The following is a 23,786-nucleotide window of genomic DNA, read 5'->3' as shown; positions in this document are numbered from 1 at the left end:
CTAAGGAGTTAGTCACACGATGACGTGCTGCGAAACGAGTAAAGAGACTTACCGATAACGAGATTGAACAAGGTATAGGTATACCGACGATCGAATCTCGGGCAAGTTCTATACCAACAGACAAAGGGAATTGTATACGGGGTTGATTGAATCCTTGACATCGTGGTTCATACGATGAGATCATCATGGAGCAAGTGGGAGACACCATGGGTATCCAGACCCCGCTGATGGTTATTGGCCAGAGAGGTGTCTCGGTCATGTCCGCCTGTCTCCCGAACCCGTAGGGTCTACACACTTAAGGTTCGATGACGCTAGGGTTATAGGGAATTGTTATACGAGGTTACCGAAAGTTGTTCGGAGTCCCGGATGAGATCCCGTACGTCACGAGGAGCTCTGGAATGGTCCGGAGGTAAAGATTGATATATAGGACGGGTGGTTTCGGATACCGGAAGTGTTTCAGGCATCACCGGTAACATACCGGGACCACCGGGACCACCGGAGGTGGCCCCGAGGGACCACCGAAGAGGGGCAACGACCCCGGGAGGTAATATGGGCCAAGTGGGGGTGGGAACCAGCCCCTAGGTGGACTGGTGCGCCTCCCCACTCAGCCCAATGCGCAGGGGAGAGAAAAAGGGGGGCAAACCCTAAGCCAGGTGGGCCTAAGGCTCACGAGGTGGTGCGCCACCCCTCCTCCCCCCTCTGGCCGCCGCACCTCCCATCTGGGGGGCTGCCGCACCACCTAGGGTGGGAACCCTAGGGGTGGCACCCCCTCTCCCCTCCCCCTATATATAGTGGGCACTTTTGGCCATTGGAGATTAGACTTTTGCCTCTCTCTCGGCGCAGCCCTGCCCTTCTTCCTTCTCCTCTCTGCCGGTGCTTGGCAAAGCCCTGCCGGGAGACCTCGTCTCTCCATCGACACCACGCCGTCGTGCTGCTGGAGTTCTTCCCCAACCTCTCCCTCCTCCTTGCTGGATCAAGGTGCGGGAGACGTCACCAGGCTGCACGTGTGTTGAACGCGGAGGTGTCGTAGTTCGGCACTAGATCGGAATCGCTGCGAGTACGACTCCATGAACCGCGTTCTAGCAACGCTTCCGCTTAGCGATCTTCATAGGTATGAATATGCTCTTACCCCTCTCTCGTTGCTGGTCTCTCCGTAGGAAGATCTGAATATGCGTAGGAAAATTTTGAATTTATGCTACGTTACCCAACATCCCTGTCACGAGGCCAAAAGTTATAAATAAAGTTCCGATCACGATGTACTAAATGCATAGGATAGAACTTTTGATGAAATTCCAATTTCAACCGATTGTAGCCCCATGATCCGGTATCATCACATAGCCTATACCATGTCAATGCCTTATCCTTCAAAGATAAAGGAAAGACTTTCTTCTTTACCTCATCCTCGGGCAAACCTGCAAGCTTAAATAAACCACAAACTTCATCTACATAGATTAGATGCAAGTCTGGATGTGAAGATCCATCTCCTGTGAAAGGATTAGCCAACAGTTTCTCAAGCATACCCGAAGGAATTTCATAAAAGATATTTTCAGTAGGTACCTCAGGTTGAGGAGCAACTCCTCGTGCTTCCGTTCATGGTGAAGATACCCCGAACAAACTCCTCAAAGGAACAGTTTCCATAGTGACAAGTGACAATAAATTTCAGCACAGTATATAAATGTTTCCTTACCAGTTTCCACTTACCAAAGGCGCTTCACTCCCCGGCAACGGCGCCAGAAAAGAGTCTTGATGACCCACAAGTATAGGGGATCAATCGTAGTCCTTTCGATAAGTAAGAGTGTCGAACCCAACGAGGAGCAGAAGGCTCTGATAAACGGATTTCAGCAAGGTAATAACTGCAAGCACTGAAAGTACCGGTAAGAAGTGATTGTGTAGCGAGGTGAAACGTAGCAAGCAAAAAGTAACAAGTAACAAGTAGTAGCAATGGTGCAGAAAGTGGACCAATCCCTTTTGTAGCAAGGGACAAGCCTGAACAAAGTCTTATAGGAGGAAAAACGCTCCGGAGGACACACGGGAATTTTTGTCATGCTAGTTTCATCATGTTCATATGATTCGCGATCGTTACTTTGATAGTTTGATATGTGGATGGACCGACGCTTGGGTACTGCCCTTACTTGGACAAGCATCCCACTTATGATTAACCTCTCTCGCAAGCATCCGCAACTACAAAAGAAGAATTAAGACAAAGTCTAACCATAGCATTAAACTAGTGGATCCAAATCAGCCCCTCACGAAGCAACGCATAGACTGGGGTTTAAGCTTCTGTCACTCCAGCAACCCATCATCTACTTACTACTTCCCAATGCCTTCCTCTAGGCCAAAATATGGTGAAGTGTTATGTAGTCGACGTTCACATAACACCACTAGAGGAAAAACAACATATAGCATATCAAAATACCGAACGAATATCAAATTCACATGCTATTATTAACATGACTTATCCCATGTCCTCAGGAACAAAAGTAAATACTCACAAGACATAATCATAATCATGACCAGAGGTGTAATGAATAGCATCAAGGATCTGAACATAAACTCTTCCACCAAGTAATCCAACTAGCATCAACTACAAAGAGTAGTCAACACTACTAGCAACCTTACAAGTACCAATCGGAGTTGCGAGACGAAGATTGGTTACAAGAGATGAACTAGGGATTGGAGAGGAGATGGTGCTGATGAAGATGTTGATGAAGATGCCTCCCCTCCGACGAGAGGAGTGTTGGTGATGACGATGGCGACGATTTCCCCCTCCGGGAGGGAAGTTTCCCCGGCAGGATTTTCCTGCCGGAGCTCTAGATTGGATCTGCTCAAGTTCCGCCTCGTGGCGGCGGCGAAACCACGAAAAAGCTCCTGATTGATATATTTTTTCCAGACCAGGACGCTTCATATAGAAAAAGAGGGGGGCTAGTGGGCCGTCAGGCAGCCCACAAGCCCGCCTTGCGCCACTAGGGGTGTGGTGGTGGTGGGCAAGCTTGTGGAGCCATGGTGGCCCCCCTCCGGTAGTTCTTTTCCCCAGTATTTTTAATATATTCCAGAAAAAATCCACGTAACTTTTCAGGGCATTTGGAGATGTGCAGAATAGTGGACTAGGATTTGCTCCTTTTCCAGTCCAGAATTACAGCTGCCTGAATTCTCCCTCTTCAAATAAACCTTGCAAAATAAGAGAGAAAAGGCATAAATATGGTACCACAAGTAATATAACAGCCCAAAAAGCAATAAATATCCACATGAAAGCATGATGCAAAATGGACGTATCACCCTGCCCTTCTTTCTCTTCATATTAGGAGGGTCAATTGCTGGCAAGTCACAAAGACCTACTGGCTCCTCTAGCTCCGTGATGAGTGTTGTTAATTTAACCTAGTCTTTTTTCCATTTTCTTCCTAGCAAGAACCTGCTTCTTAGTAAACTCTTCTAGTTTTGACCAAATAAATTCGTATTTGCGCTGCTGGTTCTGCTTGCATAACTTTTTGAACAAGTTCATCAACCGTTTGTTCTTGAACTGTGCGAAAAAATTGCACCCAGATGGTGCATGCACCACCGTCTTTGCAAGTTCTTCCAAGGTGCTGGCTCCTCAGTTGTTGGATTACTTAGTGTCTTCACGACCTTTAATATACCAGGATGTCTGTCATGAATGACACACACGTTGGGTTGGTCCTTCACTATCGCAATTTTAACTTGCCGGAAGAACCATGCCGAGCTCAGAAAGTTTTCACCCTCCACAAATGCCATGGCTAGTGGGATGATTTGGTTGTTCCCATCCACACCAATAGCAGTAGGGATTTTCCCTTTATACTGACCAGTCAGGAATGTACCATCCACAAACATCACAGGAGGAAAATGCCGGAAAGCTTCGATGCACAAACCGAAAGAGAAGAATTACTCGTTCAACACCTTCTAATCTGGTATAATCTCCAACCTCGTGTGTTGTATGTTAACATAAGTGCCGGGATTCCTCTCCTTCAGTATGTCAAGGAGACGGACAACATTATCATATGAGTCGAAGAACGTCCCAAACCTTTCCTCCATAGCCTTCTGCTTAGCCCTCCAAGCCTTCCCATATGGAATGTCATAATTCCATCTGACCTTCACTACTTTATGGGTATGTTTTGCTTCCATATCTTTCTTCTCAACTATCTCAGTATACATGAGTTGCGCTATGAGATTGAACTCGGGTTTGGATGACGAACCAATAGATTTTTCCTCACACAATTATGTGGGACCACATTGGTGACAGCCCACTAGATGCTATACTTCGGCACGTGCCCGTGCACCTTCGCAGGACAACCTGTTTCAACAGAATTCACGGTATATTTTGTTGGAGTCGATATGTGTGTCCGGAAAACCCTCTAAGTAGACATAGCCCACCTTATCACCGCATACTTCAATTTTTTCTTTGTGTCAAACATAGCCCCAATCTGGACTTGGTTCAGATTATATTGCCATGCAGTCTCATGGCCATCGTTGACAGTAATGCCATCGGCTATGTCCTTATCCCATCCGGAAGGAATCGGTACCTCCGCTTCATCCTCAGAATTTTCAGAATCCAGATCCTTCGCAAACCCATCCTCGTTCTCTTCCTCCATCACCCTCTGCATTTCATCGCCTTCCTCATCCCCATCAGCAACACCAGAGCCAGCTAATAGTATCGACTGAATACTCTGCCCAGTCTCATGACCAGTACTAACATTGTGTGGCACATAATATGACTCTTTCTCGGCTTGGCTAGCATCCACATCCGGTGGCTGTGACCCGGATACATGACTACCCTGTCCTGGTTCATACCCCATGTTGACTTGTACGAAATTCTCCTCCTTCGCCACTGGTTGGACTAGGACATATGGGTGGATTCTTCGGTCTCTGGAACGACTTAACAGGGACAACCAATGCTAGCTCCTATCTATCAGCATCAACTCCCACTTGACATTTTTACACGATTTAGTCCACAATGCATGAATACTGACGGAACAAACTTCAGGATGCAGCCCAAAACTAGTAGTCAATCAGTGCTTCAAGTGCCTAATGTCCAGTCTGTCCGGGTCTAAAAGTGTCAGTATGCCTTTTTTAAACTCACTAAGATCAACCCCCAACTCATTATAAAGAACATTACCAGGGCCGTAATAAGCAGTCAAATTTACAGATTCGGACATTTTCACCTATCAGACATTGCGAGCTTGTCATTATTCGCAACGAACAAATTTATACAAACATAAACCTACGTACACTAGATAAACCAACACTAAAAAGAACCTATAGTAAAAAATCGGTATACCTTCCACGTGTGTGTCCCCTTCTTCTTCCTCTCCACCTTCTTCTTCCTCTACATCACACCACCTCCTCACCTCACCATCCACAACTCCACCACCCCACCATGGCTCCACCAAACGAACGAAAAACTACCGCATCGCACAAAATGAGACCGTAGGCCGGTGGAGATGGATAGGATGTATTGATTCAGCGGATTGAATAGGAAAATGGGTGGAGGATGGAGGAGGTCGAAGGGGTGCAAAATGAGGGAAGAAAAACGAGAGAGAGAGAAGAGGAACCAACAAATGAGGAGGAAGATGGCTCGGTCGGCCTTATCCAGGGGCTCTTCGGCCTCCTGGAGGCCGACTGGCCCTCTTCGGCCAACCCTAGGCCGACACGTGGCTCTTCGGCCACCCGCAGGCCGACAGGCCCACTTCGGCCTCCCACAGGCCGATAGGTCCCCCGTCAGCCCACCAGAGGCTGACGGAGTGCTAGTTTTGAAATTTTTAAAATGCACATATGTTTTTCAAATTTATTATAAAATGTGTAGTAGTTTTGAAAAAAAAATCAGATAGGAGTACGTCCCGATATGACTTGGGTTGTAGTGTTCCAGCGCTGTGTTGCGACATACAGACGGTCAAAGGACTAGCCGTGCAGAAGCTTTTTTTTAGCAGAGTACAATCGAAGTCGCTCACATACACGAGCGTACACTCACCCCTATGAACGCACGCACGCACACCTTACCCCTATGAGCACCTTCGAGAGACTAAGCCGGCACATCATCTTGAGATTGACGAAGTCGCCACTGACGCCTTCGTTGTCGATGGGAACGTCTTCTCCCACTAAAAGCACATCGCCGGAAGACCTAGAATAAATCCAGGAAAATGCAAGCACCAACGTCAAGTCTGGGACTTGAACTCTGGTGGACAAGGGATACCACAGTCCTCCTAACCATCCAATCACGGGTTGGTTTGCTGGTCGTGCAGAAGTTGTTGAGCGAGGAGAGGAGAGTACTTGTGACAGGTTTACACGGTATGGATCGGTCACGGAGGACTCAATTTGCGTTGGGTGGGCAAGCTCGCATGGATCAATGGGGAGGGGTGGCGCGTGCATGCATGCTCGCGGGGCTGGGGGACCTACGCTTTCTGCGTCAAATTGTCCAGCTTTCGCACACGACTCGCAACCGAGAGGTGAAGCTGGTCCGGTCTATTACACTGTACGAGCGCCTCTAGTTTTAGGAACCTTCCACACGTTCCTGAACTGGATTTGTTTTTTTTTCTGATACTTTTTTGTTTTTATTTTTCTGTTTATGTTTCTTTTTTATGTCCTTTTTCAATTTTTTAAGTTTTCCTATTTTTTCAGTTCAAGAAAATCAAATGTTTTTCAAAAGTTTAAATATATTTATTGTCTTAAATAGTTGTTCGCAATTTTCAAAAATGTTAATGTTTGACACTTCTTCACGAACTTTTTTACAAAATGTTCATGTTTTTAAAAATGTTAAAAATTTCAAAAAATTGCTCACATTTTCATTTTTTAGGAGTTAAACCAAATGTTCCAGTTTAAAAAAATCAAAAGTTAAAAAACTCTTTTTCCGAATTTTTTCAGGAATTTCAAAAATTCTGGAACATTTTTTCAAATCCTGAAATACTTTTTGGAAAATGGGAAACATTTTTTATAAAATTCCGAAACATTTTTTAAAATTCCGAAACATTTTTTTAAGTTTTAAAACATTTTTGAAAATCCAAACCATTTTCGAAACATAAACAGAAAAAATAATAGAAAAGAATAAAGAAAAAATAAAAAGAAAAACTGGTTCATGGAATCTTCTAGAAAGTTCCCAAAAACAGAAAAAACAGGGAGAAAAAGTTTAGAAGGTTTCCAAAATCGGCATCCCCACAACTGATAATGCCGGACCAGATCATCGCTAGCTCGCGTTTCTCTGTGCGAAACAACGACAATTTGCCGCAACTCGCGGCAAATAGCGTTTTCCGGCGCTGGGTCGCCCGTCCTCTGGCTGTGGGCCGGTGAGGGTGGCCTATGCTCAGCGGCTGGTGGTGCATGCACTGGGTCCATAGCAGAATCGGGGAGCAGGTGGGGTCGCGGTGGTGCAGGTAGGTCCAGCGCCATGTTGGGCAACAGAGGGCTGGACGGGGCGATCGTGGCTTGTTCGGTTGCCTGGGCCTCATTTTCAGTGTTGGTCAAAGACGTATTGACGAGCGGTGTAGTCCATAACAGATTTGCGGCAGGGAGATGTTGATGGCCTGTTTTTGGTGGTAGTGCGAACATGTAACAGCATTTTTTTACTACGAAAAATGTGAGCATACTTGATACGTCTTTGGAGTCTTGGGCAAAGTCGTGGTGGCGGCTTTGCCGGTATTTGCTGGCTTATAGCATCTCTAGCACACTTCATATAAAGTCGATCCATAAAAGTTGTTTGTAGTTTAGAAAAAACGTTTTTATGAATCGGCGTGGACGGCGGCTGAGTAGACCCACAAAACTGACAGAATATTTTTTATACGGGTCTATTTTACGGGGTCTACTCGACTGTCGTCCACGCCGGCCCATAAAATCTGTTATTTTCATTCCAATCCAGACATGAAAACACATTTAGTAGCTTTTTTATTTTCTTTAAAGGTATTGGATATATCATAATTCATTAAATCTTTACTAAAACAGCAAGACTCAAAAAAAACCCACAATTAAGCATTTTAGAAGATATCCAACTTCCATAACTGCTCTCACTAGTTGGATCATCATCTTCTCCATGCATTCATTGTTGATCCAGGGATTCTTCATCTTGCATTCTTCATTCGTCGGCTTTGATTCTACAGAATTAAACGTTGCTTCCCCTCTAATTTCTTTTCTAATTACATACATAGTTGCATCGTTAGCCTCAATTATACTAAGGATTGCACGAACATCTATTAAGTTTCTTTCTATCAATAAATTGATGTATTCTTCTTTTCAATACCAAAATGAACATCCACCATTCTACACAGATAAACACCTTAATAAGCTACCGAAATTTAACCAAATAAATGACAAAGCCGAAGAGGAAGAAGAGCATACCCCGTCGTTATTGCATTTGCAGAATACCCATCCGAGGTGTTGTCGCGTGCTATATGTGAGCCGCAGCACTGTCTCTAGGCAGTCGTCGCACTGTATGAGCGGCATCAGCAAATTGGCGAGCCGCTGCACGACCACCGAGCCTGGATGGCGGTCGGAAGAGTCCTTGCTGGCTAACCGACGCCGGCGATTAGAGGATGAACTAGTACCTGCACGCGACGCTGACGCTTTGCCTGGGCTGTGCGGGGTGCTTTCCAACCAATCCATGGCTTGGGCGCAACCGTCGGTGGCCGGAAAAGCCAAATCCGATGGCCGCGACAAAACAGTTGTCGATTCTGCAGCTTTCCGGGCAGCCAAGGCACGAGGGCGTGGGAGAGGTCAATCTAGGGCGTGCGGCGGCCCGCCAGCGTGATCTCGGCGGCTGGTATGGCTGGAATCGAAGGCGACGCCCGGCAGCGGTGGGTGGGGGAAACTACGGGCTGAAATATTCCACCAATGAACCGCTCTAGATATATACACGGCGTCGACGGAGCACGAGGGAGAACGTGCGTTTTCGCGAATTGGGGTGGGCATTTTTCCGCGTCCCGCAAAAAATTATACGGATCGAACGCGTTTGCGGGGTCTGATCTGGCAGCATTTCTCGCCCCGATCCATATTTTAACAGTTATTTTACGGATCGGGGCATTATACGGGGTGTGCTAAAGATTCTCTTACCATTCTGAATAGAACGGGGTGGGCTACTATGTTGGCCAGGCATCCTCCTCGTCTGCTTGACGGGGACCCTAATGGAGGCCTGGTCCAGATGACGCACTCCCTCTCAACATCCATTGACGCCACATGCGTCATGCTGGTGTACATTTGTGCAAAGCTCGCTTGTTTGTCAAAGACTAGGGGGCATCCCATGCTTCCCTAGTTGTAAGAGGGTGGTGTTGGCTCGGCCATGTTGACAGATGACTTCTGTGATGGTTATGCTCTACACTCTGCAAGCATGCCCTGGAGGACGCGGTCCTCGTCCTCCAATTCGAGGATTTTGATGCCGGCCATCATGTCAGTGTCGTCCTCCTCTACAACGTCGTCCTCCACCTCCTTGGTAGTCGTGACCAGCCCCGTTGATGAGGGAGGCCAAGTTGGCCGACGGCACAGGGCCTTCAAATTTTTGGGACCCCGGTCCAGCAAATAATACGTATATATATGTAGAGAAAAAATGGCAATGAACAAGCAATACATGCACGTGCACATGCCGGCAGCCCACTTAGCACTTCAGACCATGACTCCCGCTTAGAACTCTCGATTCGCACGCAGCAGTTTCGCTCGAGTTAACCATCGATCGTTAGAACATAGATCGAGGAGAGAGAGGTCTTGACTCTGTAGCAGGGCGAGGATGGCTGCCGGGCTACGTGAGCACGACAGACGTCAGGTCATACGTGCGTACGCGGCTGCTGACCATCCTTTCCCCATGGCAGAGTTTATACGGCAGCATGGTGCATCGTCCCTTGCCGTCGTTCTCAGCTTAAATTGTTCATAGGAGGTTGGATTTTATTTTGCTAGTGTATGTTATTTTTTGTTGAACATTTTTTTTCATAATCTTACATCAAGGTAAAGCCTTATTTTATTTTATTAGCTATAAAGTCTTATTCATAGTGTAAGTTGATTCATGTTACTTGTGTATATATGTTTTAGAACACAGGAAGAATCATCAATCATGTATCCCACAAGGAGGTGTGATCCTGGAGCTGAAAAGAGTTCGTATACGATAATTATACAGATATTATATTAAATAACACATGTTTGAAGTTATATAATAAAGTAGAAGTTTGCTTTACTTATAGGTTCTTTTTGGATATTTAGAGTCCTATTTTTGATTTTCGTCCCGGACCCTCAAATTCTTGGAGACGGCCCTGGTCGTGACCATGACCAGGGCTTCGAAGGCGGTCGTCTTTGATTTCATAGCTCCACCTTAGTTGGAACCTGCCAGAGCCATGACAACTGCCTAAGGCTAAGCAGATGGCGAGGCGGCATGACGACGGTAAAGAAAGAGACAAGGGCGGATCTAGGAGGGAAGGAGGCGAAGATGTGAGGGCTGACTTAGATGCCTCCCGACGAATGTTTATATACTGATGTGCGGCAGGGGAAGGCGCGATCAGCGTGAACTTTGTTTGAGAAACTATCCGGGCGATAGAAAAAATGGATGGCAATGGGTCATGGGTATACTCCATCGGCATAAAGGACTTGAAAGTACACTCCGGTCAAGTTGATTGAGTTTAGAGTGCACTTCAAAGCAGTGCCTCGGCCTCTCTGTTTTGAAAATGAACAGTACCACAGCCTTTCAAACGTGAGCTCTGCTGTTGTTGTTTTCTTTTCTTTTTTGAGTAACAGCTCTGCTTTTTGGAAAGTGTTCTTCTACACCCAAGCTCAAATGAGCTCGGGTGAACACTAAATTCGTAAAATGTTTTAAAAATATTCATGAAAATCTAAAAAAATTATAGCAAACTTTGACAAATGTTTTAGTAGCTTGTAAAATTTTAGTACGAAATCATATTTTTTAAAGTCGTGGTAAAAAAAACAAAATTAATGCTTCAAAATGCTTTTAAAAATAGCATTTTCACAGTTTCGATTTTGTTTTTTTTGTTTTGCCACGACTTTCACAAATGTAATTTCGTGATGAAATTCTACGAGCACTTGGAACATTTGTGAATGTTTGATCTTTTTTGAACATTTTTACAAAAAAAAATCGAATTTATTGTTCACCCGGGCTCATATGAGCTCAGTTGCAAAAACATCACCTCTTTTTTTTAGACAGAGGCGGCTATAGAGAGATTCTGTTGAAGTTGTTGTAAGCCCATCAGAGGTAGAATCACATGGGATGCTAAAAGGCCCATGTGCGTACGCTCATTCACCTTCTTTCCTTCTAACGGCCCAATACGTACCTCTTCCCCGCTCCCACCTTTCTCGGCCTAGCCGCCGTAAACCCAACCAGGATCCCAGCACACCTGGCCGTCGGCGGCTCACCGGAGACACGAGTGCCCCGCTACTGCCACCCATGGCGTCCCGCCGCGTCCTCCACCTCCTAACGGCATCTCGAGGCATCTCCTCAACCCCACATCTCGCCTCCCTCGGGTGGATCAACAAGATCAAGAACACCTTCACCGGCAAGAAGGCCGACGACTCACCCTTCCCCCCCTCCGAATCCTTCAATCTCAACAGTAAGTAGTCGTCCGTGATTTCTGGTTCCTCCTCTGTTTGTACAGTGGGTGGTCTGATTCGGGCCCTCCCGGTTTGCAGTGTTCGCGAATTCGATGGAGATGGCGAGGAAGGTGGGAACTTTCAAGAACTTCGTGGCAGGGAGTTGCGGCGAGGCCACCGTCCTAGCCGCCTGCGAGAAGCACGCCGCCGTTCTCCGCTTCCTCGCCACCATCGACCCAACCGGGGAGGTATAGAGCGGATGTCATTTTGTATAGTGCGGCATGGCCGTTGCTTCATTTTGTGGTGTGTGCTGCTCTTTGTTCTGCAGAAGCTCACAAACAGTGACAAAATTAGTGCCACCAAGCATTGCAACTGCACAATTGCTGATGTGGAGCACATACTGGCCAAGTACACATGGGCTAAAGATGCCCAAAAGAAGATTGAAAAGCTCAAAGCAGAAGGAAAGCCAGTGCCAAAGACATTTAGTGAGGTAACTCCGGTCTAACAGTTGTAACTGTCGGATAGGGGTGTTAATCCTTTTGTTTCACTAGTCATTGAAGAGGGGATGAATCACATGTGAAGATGCAAAATAACGAAACACATGGTGGATCGGACAGGGGAGGGAGTATTAAGAATTAATAACACTTTAAAAAAAATGCTAACCACTTTTTTTAGAGAATATCAATGTGAGAGGATCAGCTAAAGATAAAGAAAATTGGTAGCCCAGTTTAGCCATCATAATGATTCATTACTAAACATCTTACTTGACTAGTACCTCAATATGTCAAAATGTAAATTAGGTCAATACAGGATATGGTGATTTCTTTGCTCATATTTGAAGCAACAGTTATGTGATATGCCTGATGTTTAATGCTGAATCGTATCACCTTTCTAGGTGCAAAAACTAATGGGTAATACAGCCTTGGACGTTGGAAGAAATAATCTGGCAAAGAGTGGTCAGATAAGTAGGAATGCTCTCTGCCCATGCGGTTCTAAGAAACGATATAAAAAGTATGATTCTTCCATGCCTGATACTCTTCTATTAATGATGTTCTGTTGCCATTCGTTTATTGCTGTTGTGTTTCCTTTGAAAATCAGATTGCTGCAAATTACATGTGCATTTACATCTTTTAGATGGACAACCTACAGAGGTAGATTTAGATTTGCTGAAAATCAGATGTTCTATTGCAAACTACAAATCAGATGCTGCAACTTAGTTGTAGAAATCTGTAGGCACACGGTTACTACTTCCTTAGCAAAAGGTAGATATAGATTTTTCAGTATGTACAGGATTTTGTTACTTGGCATGGCTCCTGTCCTTATTTCACTGTAATTTGGAGCGAGGAAGTTTGGCCCATTTGGTGACTTCTTCAGTTTGCGTCTATCATTTGTGTTCCGGTCACCATGTCGTAGCCAATTGGCTCCGCCCCGCTGGAGCCATGCTACTTCTTCTTGTTCAAACAGGTTCTCGAGCAGCAGTCAGATTGACTTCCATCTTCAGACGGTAAAATCCAAGATGTGTACATGTGCTTGCGGGGATGAGCTTAATGAATTCTTGGATACCAGATTGAATAATGTTAGTAGTAGTAATTAGAAGAAAAAAACTACTCCTAGATTATATGTTAAAAGTGAGATGCTAGGCAGCTGATACCTTGCACGTCATTTTTGTGCATTTAATACTAAATGGTGTTTCACTCCAAATCCCGATTGCTCCATTGCCATACTCGACTTAGGCTAACCTAACCATTTTGTGTGATCACTTGTACCAAGACTTGTGTAGTGTGTGGCGACCAATTTATTCACCACAAATTAGGTGTAGCCACATGTGGTAGCCAACTGAACGCATCCTTCTTTTCCTCTTTGTAGATCCAGCCTTCCTATTTCTTGTGTGGGTTCATATTCTTACCACAATACTGTATGCTGTTATGTTTCTTGTCTTGTGATAACACTCTTTTTGCTGCATGGAATATGTAGGTGTTGTGGGGCATCTTGATGTGAAGACCCATGATTTCCTTTTGCTCGCAAGTTCTGCTCTGCTGTGATCAAGAAAAGCACGTCAGGATTCTGAACCTAGACAACGAGACTGCCTCGGCTGTTGAAAGGGCCAAACTTAGTTGTCGCAGACCTGGCTGCGAAACTTGTAAAGCACCAAAAGTGGCTATGTATTATAGGATAAACCTTTTTCCTGAACCCTGTGATGTCTGACCTTGGTTAATTCGATTCGCTTATGCAAACAGTTCAAAGAATCCAAGTTCTGCTCTGCTGTGATCAAGAAAAGCACGTCAGGATTCTGAACCTAGACAACGAGACTGCCTCGGCTGTTGAAAGGGCCAAACTTAGTTGTCGCAGACCTGGCTGCGAAACTTGTAAAGCACCATAAGTGGCTATGTATTATAGGATAAACCTTTTTCCTGAACCCTGTGATGTCTGACCTTGGTTAATTCGATTCGCTTATGCAAACAGTTCAAAGAATCCACGGAAAGCCTGATGTTTCAACCTTCCTACTGGTCAGTTCATTGTGAGGAGCTGAGATTCTTGCATCTGAATAAAATTGCGGGAGGTTTTGCACATCCTGGCAATGTTACACTCTTCCTTTGGGAAACACTAGCTTCTGCAATGCTTTCTTTTGTGATTGCATATTTGGATGACACCATTGCTACGGGTGGTACTAGAGAGTGCATCATGTCACGTGCAACTGAGCCTAGAAACACCCACCATAAGTCTCATCGAAATCCAAAACTTTGTAGACATCAATTGTCTTGGGTTAGTAACGAAACTTAGATCGCATGATGTAAACAAAATCCAGCCAATGATGTCCGAGGGCATTTTGAAGTTTAAAAAAAAAATAAGTGTGAAAAAAAACTTAAAAATCATCTTTCTTTCTAATGTTAAATAATTGGAGAAGTCTAGAATTTAGCACAACCTAAAATCGAATATAATTGACATTGTTTTGAAAGCAAATGGTATCAGATCGAGGTAAAGACTCCCACCACTTAACAAGGCACATTTTTCCTTGGTCAGCAACTAACTAGTATTTTTTGCTTCAGTAATTCGATCTCAAGTTGCCACTCTTACAAGGGATGCCTCTATATACCAAAATGAAGTATCCTTCCTGCTACGATCTCCCAGTGGAAAATAAAAGAAACAATACAGCCTCATAACCAGACAGGCAACGTATAGATGTATGAGGATATCTACAGAGCAAAACTGGACCATCTTCAACTAGTTCAATCTTTATTTGCTAGGCCGATCCCAAGTAGTCTCGGAAGTGAGGTTGTTCCCATAGTACACTTGCTTCGTAGACTCGTCTATGTATGCCTGCGAGCAAAGAACAGGTTGCGTTAAAGAAAATCATAGCTATACTTCGTACTCCCTCCGTCCCAAAATAAGTGTCGCACATTTAACACTAAGTTAGTACAAATTTTGTACTAGAACAACGACATTTATTTTGGGACGGAGGGAGTATTAGATTGTCAGCGAGACACAGGTATTTATTGGAAGCTGAGATGCAGCACTCAGTCTGTCTGTTTAGCTAGTATGCAAAACAAAACAAAAAACGAGTGCATGGAACCAGGTAAAATACTAACCTGCCACCCAGAAGGGAGACCCTTGGAAAGCTCTGAGAGATCAGGCTCTCCTTTGTGTTGTTCGGCAGCTGCACAAACAGATTCAGTCTTTGCTTCCTTCTTTGCTTCAGCTCTTTTGCGTTTTACACGGTCACGCCTACAAAAGTGATGAAGATTACCAAGTTGAGCTAGAGTTAAAAACAAGAACAACTCCAGTAAATCTAACAAAAGATTAAATGTAGGTGCATAACATTGTAATCTCAGCAATGACATGGTCCACAATCAATGTTGTAGCAAGAAGAGTTCAAGTCTATAAGCAAGTTACAATCCATATTGTTTTAAGACTCAGAAAGGATAAATTTGAGAAAGAGGAAAATATGTCAGTGGCCACTGGCCAGAAAGGATAAACCAGTGACAATTAATATGGATCAGAGGAAGTAATACTTTGTTGTAAATATGAAGTATCAAGTTATTCAAGTCAAACTTCATATGGTGAAGGAAAATACCAGTTACCGCCAAGGGGAACAAAATTAGCATTTTCCTTAGCTTCTCCACTAGCTATTTGTTGCTTACGCCACCCCTGAAATTACCGGAACTGATCAAATCCAGAGACCTCAGAAGCATTTGCCACAGCTTTTATGTTCTCGAGAGAGAAGTGAAAAGAGTTACATCTATTTCCTTCCGACGTTTCCTTTCTAGGTACTCCAAAGCATCTTCAGGCTCCTCTTCCTCTTCATCACAAAGCTCCTCTTTTGCAGCTTTCCACTGTAATAGTGAAATAAAATAAAATAAAAGGTCGCTTTAGTAAAGGTAGATTAATAAGGAAACAATCATTATACATCAACACTCACCTTGTCTTAAGCCTTACCAATTACCATGTAAACAGATTGCTCTGCCTTTAAAATAAGAAATGATAAACATGAGACGAAATAGTCAGGAAACACGGCCATACTCCCACTTGCATGAGTTTTTTTTCTGGAGGACCAATGTTGTGCACCACGAAATAAACTGGCCGAGGACAGTGTGCTCTCTTGCTAATAACATAACCAAGAGTATGTCTCAACGACTAAGTATACACCATTAGCAATAATGCATATCATGCAGTGAGTTAAATTTCTTCATTGATGTCAAGCACCACACTTGGGAGCAGTTGATGGTAGGGTAGGAGAGAGCAGAGATGGTCACTATTTTAACAGCAGCTTTGGGAGGTCAGGGAGATACCTTATCCACCAGACTTGAGACCTTCTTATTAGATCTCAGTGATGATGCAACAGCAACAGGTCGCTTCTTAGTACGAGGAACTGCAAATCAGTGCAAATGTCAAAACTAAAACAACTACTCCCTCCGTTCCTAAATATAAGTCTTTTTAAAGATTTCATTAGAGGACTACATACGGAGCAAAATGAAAGAATCTACACTCTAAAGTATGTCTATATACATTCGTATGTAATCCCCTAGTAGAACCTCTAAAAGGACTTATATTTAGGAACGGAGGGAGTACGAGCTAGTAACATTAAGTATCCTTGCAAAGAATAATAAATTACCTTTAGTCTGATTAGTGGTACTAGTAGAAGCTAGAGTAGAACTACCATGTACGAGCTAGTAACATTAAGTATCCTTGCAAAGAATAATAAATTACCTTTAGTCTGATTAGTGGTACTAGTAGAAGCTAGAGTAGAACTACCATGTACTGTTGGTGCTGAAGCTGAGGCTGCCCCTACTGATTGGCTCAAAGAAACAACTGTAGGCTCCTTGGATATCACTTTATCAGACTCCACAGGATTCACATTACTATTTGAAACAAGGGAGGCTGAGCTTGTTTTGTTATCTAATTCACCGCTAGAAATGGCAGAGGTTGATGAACCATAGTATCCAGAAGATTCAGCCGCTACTTCAGTGGCAGCCATAGTGACAGAAGGATAGCTATAATAAGAACCTGGTACTGGGGGGATCGATGTGGTCTCAACAGGAATAGATACGCCACTTGCAGACAACGGTGCGTAGTAAGAATGCTGCTGCGATTGAAGAATATGAGAATCGCTCGCTTGCATATAGTAGCTGGCATTTGTGCCATCTGTACCAGAAGCGGGATAGTACTCCATTCCTGGAAGCATATAACCCAAGTTTGCTTGACCTCCGTATGGCTGAGGAAGTGTATCAGCATGAACAAATGACACAGCAGGCTCTTCAGGCTCAGGAGGAGGTGGAGGAGCTGGTTCATTCTCCGGTGGTGGAGGTGGAATCCATTCCTCTTCTGGTGGTGGTGGTGGAGGAGGAATGTCATTATCCTGTTGGGGAGGAGCAGAGTCTTCCAATGATGACAAAGCTGGTGATCGTACTTGCTCTGATGAAGGATGCTCCTTATTTGGCATAGAAGTGAATCCGCCGTGCTCTTCAACACCTTCTTCATCGACCTCCATGTCCACGTCCATATCTTCATCACTGTCTGATTCAACTCTTAAAATAGCTGCTGCCACACATTGTGAGTTCTGAGCAGATGATGTTGTACATGGTTCCTCAACCTTAATATTTTCATCGCCAGTACCAATTCCCAGAGTGCTAACATCAACTTTCAAATGCTCACCCTCGGAGGGTGCCATAACTTTAGCTTCATTAGGTGCTTTGTGTCCTGCATCCACCGTCTCCAGATATCCATGTCTGGTAGTGTAGCTAGCTTCAAACTTGGAAACTGAAAGTTCTAGTTGCTTAAGGTGCACCTCAGCATGCAACCACAATGGAAGTAAAGAAGATCCATACGAGGAGAGTGCATTACAGTCTGCTACTCGTATCTCAATTTCTCTTTTTATCAACTCAAGACTGTCAATGGCAACATGTGGCCTACATGATGACATATAAAAATTAGTTACACAGTTCTATGTAGAGGACTGCCTGAAAAGGGAAAAAATCAAAATGGCAAAAAGATGATAAAAACAACAAGCACCTTTCCAGCAGCTTCAATCTTTGCAGTAAATCCTCACCATATTTTGCAAGCTGCAAGGGGTCAATGTCCACTGACTCATGACTAGCGACGGCTCCAGTGTAAGCATAAGCATCATGAGTATAAGTTCCCATAGCAGTATAGGTTGCTGTGCCATTCCCAACAGATACATCACTAGGATATGCTTCAACATTGCTGTGGGGAAGGACATGTGCTTGAGCTTCTACAGAGTAGCCCATATGAGTAGGCACAGATGCAGAAGTGACTCCATCACCAGCAACCCCCGAAGCTAATCCATCAGGAATCTCCCAAGAAGTTTCTCCTGTAACTGTGTTCCAGTAGTAACACTGATTACTTTGTTCATGCATTATAGCCTTCCAATTCCCACCAATGTCACCCACGATTTGCATGCCAGATGAATCTGGGACAGCTTCCATTACTGTCACACACTCATTTTCCAGAGTTGGCTCAGGGGCAACAGTAAATTCCTCAGCAACATTTTCTGTGATAGTTTTTACATCATCGGCTTGAGATGCTTCCTGCTGAACACTAACAGAAGCAGGCAGTTCACTATCTGCATCGCCTTTATCCCCAGTTACATCACCATGATCGTTAAAAACCTGAAACAAGCGAACAAATTTCATCATAAGACGAACTGAGCTCGAACTTCTTAATCTGAATAATCTTCTCTGTAAGAAAAGAGACATAGTTAAAAGAGAATCTGACAAGAGAAAATGATACAGGTGCTTAATATTTGCAATCTACAGAATACAAATCACAAACTATTTGGAAGCTTCAGCTAATATATCAAACTGGCTTCGGCATATTTGGGGCTTACAATACAATATACAACAATCTTCAGATCAAATGGTTAGCACACAAAGTTCAACCTATTTGGTCTTATAGCTAGGGCTGCGTGAAGTGCATAAGACAAGGCTAAAATATTGGGTACGAGGGAATAAATAGGAGAAATTCAATTACCTTGGCACTTGCATCAGTTGAACTTCCCTTAGTTTCACCATTGGGTTGATCTGTTGCTACTTCATCCTCTTCTTCATCATCACTATATTGCCCAAGCAACGCTAGAGGATTTTCCTTCTTATCTGAAAAAACAGATTCATCATTAGAAACGTGAAAGCTTTCATGTGACAATATATATTGCACTATTTTCTGAAGTATATGTGAAGATCGACTCAGGTATAAAAGTAGAACAAGTTTGTTAAAATTACTTTAGAATGTGCCATGGCAGCCCAGCAATAATTAAAAAAACCAGGTTAGGAGCTACAATATAAAGAAAGAGACATACGAACCGAGGCAACAATCATCCTGAAATCCCCACGCTCAGATGCTGCCAAAAGAGAAATTACCGGTAGGAACACACCCAGTTTTGACAGTGGCAGCCTGATCTGAAGAATTTACTCAGTGTTCCTTGCAGGCCGGGAACCCTACATGTGCCTCAAACCAGAAATTTGGAGCATACACATGCTTGAACAAAATTCCAAATTTCCACCAAATTTACATTCCATAGGCATGTGCCGTCTTTACATATCCCTTGGAAGGAAATTGATTGAACCCACCTGACGAAGATGGTGAAGTGGGAACACCAGTTTGCTGCTCGCGGTTTTCCTCCCCTACTCCCTCTTTAGTAGATGCCTCCCCTGCAAGTTTAAAGTATCAGCAGTCAGCTTGTACATATCGACTTATCAAAGTCTATTGGACATTTGGAGTCGCGTTTTATGCTAAGTAGTTATACTGCTACAATCATATGTTGCTACCCATGCTCTTGGGCATTCAAAAGTGCAACAAATAGGCGAGCATTAAATCTCTACAGTTAAAAACAGATTCTATAGGTAGAGCTGGTGGTTCAAGGTGCATCCACTTAATGAGGATAGACAGATTCGGGCAGCCAAACAATCACTATCCACGCAACAAATAACCTTCCAAGTGTTCAGAATATAAACTAACCAAGCTCCATTCAAGCCTACCCCGATTGCAGGCTAGAGAAAAGACGCGATGAAACCAGCAACTAGACGCACATCAGTCACGAGTCGACCAAGCACAGACTACGGAGGAAACCCGAACCCGGGGCAGGGACAGAGAACTCACCGGGGGAAGGATCGAGGAAGAGGTCGAGCTTGACCCTACGGCCCGAGGCCGCCTTGGCCGCCAGGCGGCGCTCCTTCCGCCTCCCCATCGCCGCTGCCCCGAGTAGTCGGGCGCGCGCCGGGGGTGGAGATGGACGTCTTCTAGATTCTAGGGTTAGGGTTTGGAGGGTGACGTCGGGGTGTTTTGTTTTACGGCAAAAAGGGAAGCGGTGCGAATCAGGAGGAGAGGCGAAGTGGAGGGAGCTGGCGGTAGGCGGGTGTCCGGGGTGGGCGCTTCGGTTGAGCTGTGCTTTTTTTTAATACGTGTGTCTTCATATCATAAAGATCAAAATACAAGTCACGTAAACACCGACATGACAAAACTGAAAAGATAGAAAAACATCTCTGAGTTTGACACCAACGTCCGTCACCTGCCTCCGGCACCATCACAGCAGCCATCGAATAAAAGAATGATAAATAACCTTCTCATCCGAGCTCGACGCGGCTCCATCGCTGATATGCAGCTTTGCGGACCTTCAAGGTGGCTTATCAAAAGTGAAGCCCTTGTCATTGAACGAATCAGATCGGGCAACACCCCGGGCACGTCATCAAACTCCATATCTAGCACCCCACCACGACTAAGACGTCGAAGTAGGAAACCATATCTGTCATCCACGAACCACGAACCCGGCACACGTTTCGTCTTCCACATGTCGTCGATGCAGACCACAATCTGCATCCGCTCGTGGACTACCTCCCAAGCTCCGCGTCGACGCTGGAGAAAACGTCGTCGCAACGGCAGAGCCCGGGGACACAGGTCCACCACGAGGATGCCGCCGCCACGCCATCCTTGCTTGAACAGACTATTTTCCAAATTCATCCCAACGATCGGACCGATGGTCTCATCAGGGAAGGATCCGAATAATCATCATTCAACATCGTCATCGCCGCTGCCGAAGCCAAGACGATGAACAACCTAAAAAATCTAGACTACAAAAATTAAAAACGATCCACACGCGTGGATCCAGCGACCCTCCTCACCACCGACGACCGAGGTCGCCGACGGAGGACGGCACTAGAAGATTGTCCTCTCGTGGCGGCGGCTAGGGTTCCAGCCGTCAGGGAAGAGAGGAAAATGCTTTGGGGGCACTCCCCGGTGGAGCTGTGCTCTGCACAGGCACAATTGTCTTGGTCTAATTGTTTTTGGGTATGGGGTAAGGATGTACTACCTCTCTATCATACGTTCTCCGTTCGGAATTACTTGTCACACAAATATATAAAATAAATGTATCTAAAACTAAAATACATATAGATATATTCATTCTTATGACAAGTATTTCCAGATGGAAGGAGTAACATATAACATCTTAGGAGCTCAAGTAAACTGTTAAAACATTATATATTATGTTACGGAGGGAGTAAATGACACTCGATGTCCACTTAGATCAAATGGAATACATAGACACATATACCGTCCACTTAAAACATGCTAAATGACATACGTGGATGTCCATTTAAATTAAGTGAAATACATGAACAACCCATGAAAGCCCACATACGCCAACGACCGCTGCAACTAATCCTAGAATTCTTACTCTAAGTTCTCACTCCACCATGCTCCATGCATCAACCATGCCATCATGCACAGGCATCATCCATCAACCATGCATCAATACAGCGTCAGAGAGATCTAGTCCCCATGTTGCTCAAAAAAAGTAGGGCGTTGCCGTCGACGTCGTTTTCACCCGCACACAATCCCCGACTCCTCCCACCTTTGACCCACCTTATGCGAGTGTGCGACTATGCGTGCTGACAACCTCTGTTGTTGCACCTTCAAGCTGATTAGTGCTAGCCGCTTCATTTGCCTTGAAAGGTTATGCATCCACTCTCCTCGTGTATATCTTGTATTAAGTGGTCATATGTGGACGCCATCACATAAATATTAAGTGGACTTTGACATAATCTTGTGTAAGGACTGGCGGTTGATGCGGGCAAGTCCCATATTGTCCAGTGATCTGTCCATTTACATCCTAGGCATGTAGGAGGATTTCGAGAAGGGGGCGATGGGGGAGGAGCCCGAGGAGGAGGTGCCAGAGGAGGAGGCGCCACCTCAGGAGCCGGAGCAGTTGGCCATCCTCAACTCCATCCGCTCGGAGTCGGCTACGGTGGCCAGGCATCGGATGGAGGAAGCACGGGAGGCCTAGGAGGCGGCGCAGACTGCTCAAGCTCCGACGCAGGCGGATCAAACCATCTCCGACGAGGAAGAAACTTAGTACACTAGTTAGTACATAGGATACATTATGCATGTTTTTGTATGGATATGAGGGATGAAATATGAGAGAGTTGGATGTGGAGAGGGAAATTTGAGGTGTGATCGGTAAGTGTCCGCGGACGTGCCCGTGCTCATCCGCGAGCGTTTGAGGGGTCGGATTTGCAAGGTCCGGTTGTAGATGCTCTAAGAGCAACTCTAACACGTGCGCTATCTAAGCGACGCGCTCGAAAAATCGTGTTTTCCGTGCACACGAGCCTGCATTGGTCGGTCCAACAGAGGCGCTAAAGTCACGCAAACTAGATAATTTGTTGCGCGCACGGAGCGAAACGCCATCCCGCAATGGTTATATCAGGCGCCCGCTCCCGCGCGCGCAACACATCACTCTCTCCCGCGCGCTCCCCCTCTCCCGCCCTGCCTGCACCCCGTCCCGCGCCGTTGCCGGAGAAATCGCCCAATGGAGCACGCTGGCGACATCCGCCTCATCCCTCCCTACACCCGTGACCATTTCCACGCCATCGTCATCACCGCCGCCGCCGCAAATCCTAGCACAGAGATGAGCATCTGTAACAGCCCGAGACCAATGCTCCAGAAGATTCCCGTTTTACTCTGTTGTCGCCGTGTGATTTATTTGGTTATCGCATTCATCATCGCATCATTCGCATCATATGCATTGCATCGGCACTCCGTTGTCATCATTTTTCTCGTCGATGACCTTTTCGAGAACAACCACACACGCACGCGCCCACAAACACCATTAAAATATTGTTTTTAAAAGTGTGTATAAAGTCGAAATGGGTTGAAAGTTGTCGTGCAATCTTATTTTATTATAAGCAGACCGTGTGCCAAATTTCATCACATTCTGAGGTCGTTTGATACCAGAACCGTTAAACCTATAGCGACAGGCGGTAAAACTGCAAAGTTTCGGTATTTAAAAATCTGTCACGGGCTATTCAGTTCCCTCTCTTCTCATCCCAAACCCCTCTAACAACCCACCTAGCTCAACCTACCCTTTACCCGCGACCGGAGTCGTACGATCGCGATCGCAGGGCTCGAATCGGTGCAAAACCCTCCTCCTAAACCTAGTTACCATGGCTATATAAGGGAAGTTATCCCTACCACATCATGCCTAACCTAGCTCCCTCCTCGATCCGCGTGCAGTCATCCACCCGCAGTCGTCAGCGCCTCCCAGCTCCAGCCGTCGGGCCGCGAAGCCCGGATCTGGCTCGCCCCGGGCCTGATTCGGGTCGAGCCGCCGCCACCGCCCTTATGTCGTGGACCACACGCGCCCTCGAGCCCCGCTCCCGCGGCTGAGGTGCACCTGAGCCTCCCCCCAAGCGGCCGCCTCGCCGGACCACCACGGGCTAGCCACCGGACGCCTCCCCTCCGGGTCACTGGACCTCCCTCGTGTGACCTCT

General features: G+C 45.4%; 2 protein-coding genes across 5 annotated transcripts; one reads left to right on the top strand and one right to left on the bottom strand.

Annotated features, from left to right (window-relative positions):
- Nucleotides 1–11,250: 11,250 nt before the first annotated feature.
- LOC123407606 lies at nt 11,251–13,983 on the top strand. Of its 2 annotated transcripts, XR_006612642.1 has the most exons (6): nt 11,251–11,531; nt 11,611–11,759; nt 11,840–12,001; nt 12,407–12,522; nt 13,486–13,571; nt 13,798–13,983. XR_006612642.1 is itself a non-coding variant. In XM_045100771.1 (5 exons), the coding sequence occupies exons 1-5, from the start codon at nt 11,369–11,371 to the stop codon at nt 13,502–13,504; spliced, it is 609 nt and encodes a 202-aa protein (XP_044956706.1). In that variant the 5' UTR covers nt 11,252–11,368; the 3' UTR covers nt 13,505–13,983. The 2 variants fall into 2 exon arrangements, 1 of the variants encoding a protein (XP_044956706.1); XM_045100771.1 differs by having other exon boundaries at nt 11,252–11,531; nt 13,486–13,983.
- Nucleotides 13,984–14,423: 440 nt separating this feature from the next.
- On the bottom strand, nt 14,424–20,379 carry LOC123407605 (formin-binding protein 4). Of its 3 annotated transcripts, XM_045100768.1 has the most exons (10): nt 20,122–20,370; nt 19,593–19,673; nt 18,997–19,118; nt 18,019–18,635; nt 16,717–17,915; nt 16,299–16,378; nt 15,747–15,842; nt 15,584–15,657; nt 15,099–15,234; nt 14,424–14,829 (listed from the first exon to the last, which is right to left on the bottom strand). In XM_045100768.1, the coding sequence occupies exons 1-10, from the start codon at nt 20,207–20,209 to the stop codon at nt 14,746–14,748; spliced, it is 2,577 nt and encodes an 858-aa protein (XP_044956703.1). In that variant the 5' UTR covers nt 20,210–20,370; the 3' UTR covers nt 14,424–14,745. The 3 variants fall into 3 exon arrangements, 2 of the variants coding, with proteins under 2 accessions (XP_044956703.1, XP_044956704.1); XM_045100769.1 differs by lacking the exons at nt 14,424–14,829; nt 15,099–15,234; nt 15,584–15,657 and adding an exon at nt 15,929–15,973 and having other exon boundaries at nt 15,774–15,842; nt 20,122–20,379; XR_006612641.1 differs by lacking the exons at nt 14,424–14,829; nt 15,099–15,234; nt 15,584–15,657 and having other exon boundaries at nt 15,774–15,842; nt 15,929–16,378; nt 20,122–20,379.
- Nucleotides 20,380–23,786: the final 3,407 nt, after the last annotated feature.

Source organism: Hordeum vulgare, chromosome 7H (assembly GCF_904849725.1).
Source record: "Hordeum vulgare subsp. vulgare chromosome 7H, MorexV3_pseudomolecules_assembly, whole genome shotgun sequence".
In the NCBI taxonomy this organism is placed as follows: Eukaryota; Viridiplantae; Streptophyta; class Magnoliopsida; order Poales; family Poaceae; genus Hordeum; species Hordeum vulgare.
This window is presented reverse-complemented; position numbering and strand designations above follow the sequence as displayed.

Coding starts and splice junctions, on each gene's coding strand:
- LOC123407606 (XM_045100771.1), top strand. CDS start 11,369: ATGGCGTCCCGCCGCGTCCTCCACCTCCTAACGGCATCTCGAGGCATC. Junction 11,532..11,610: donor CGAATCCTTCAATCTCAACA/GTAAGTAGTCGT, acceptor CCCGGTTTGCAG/TGTTCGCGAATTCGATGGAG. Junction 12,002..12,406: donor TGCCAAAGACATTTAGTGAG/GTAACTCCGGTC, acceptor TCACCTTTCTAG/GTGCAAAAACTAATGGGTAA.
- LOC123407605 (XM_045100768.1), bottom strand. CDS start 20,209: ATGGGGAGGCGGAAGGAGCGCCGCCTGGCGGCCAAGGCGGCCTCGGGC. Junction 15,658..15,746: donor AACGTCGGAAGGAAATAGAT/GTAACTCTTTTC, acceptor CGGTAATTTCAG/GGGTGGCGTAAGCAACAAAT. Junction 15,235..15,583: donor GTTCCCCTTGGCGGTAACTG/GTATTTTCCTTC, acceptor TCACTTTTGTAG/GCGTGACCGTGTAAAACGCA.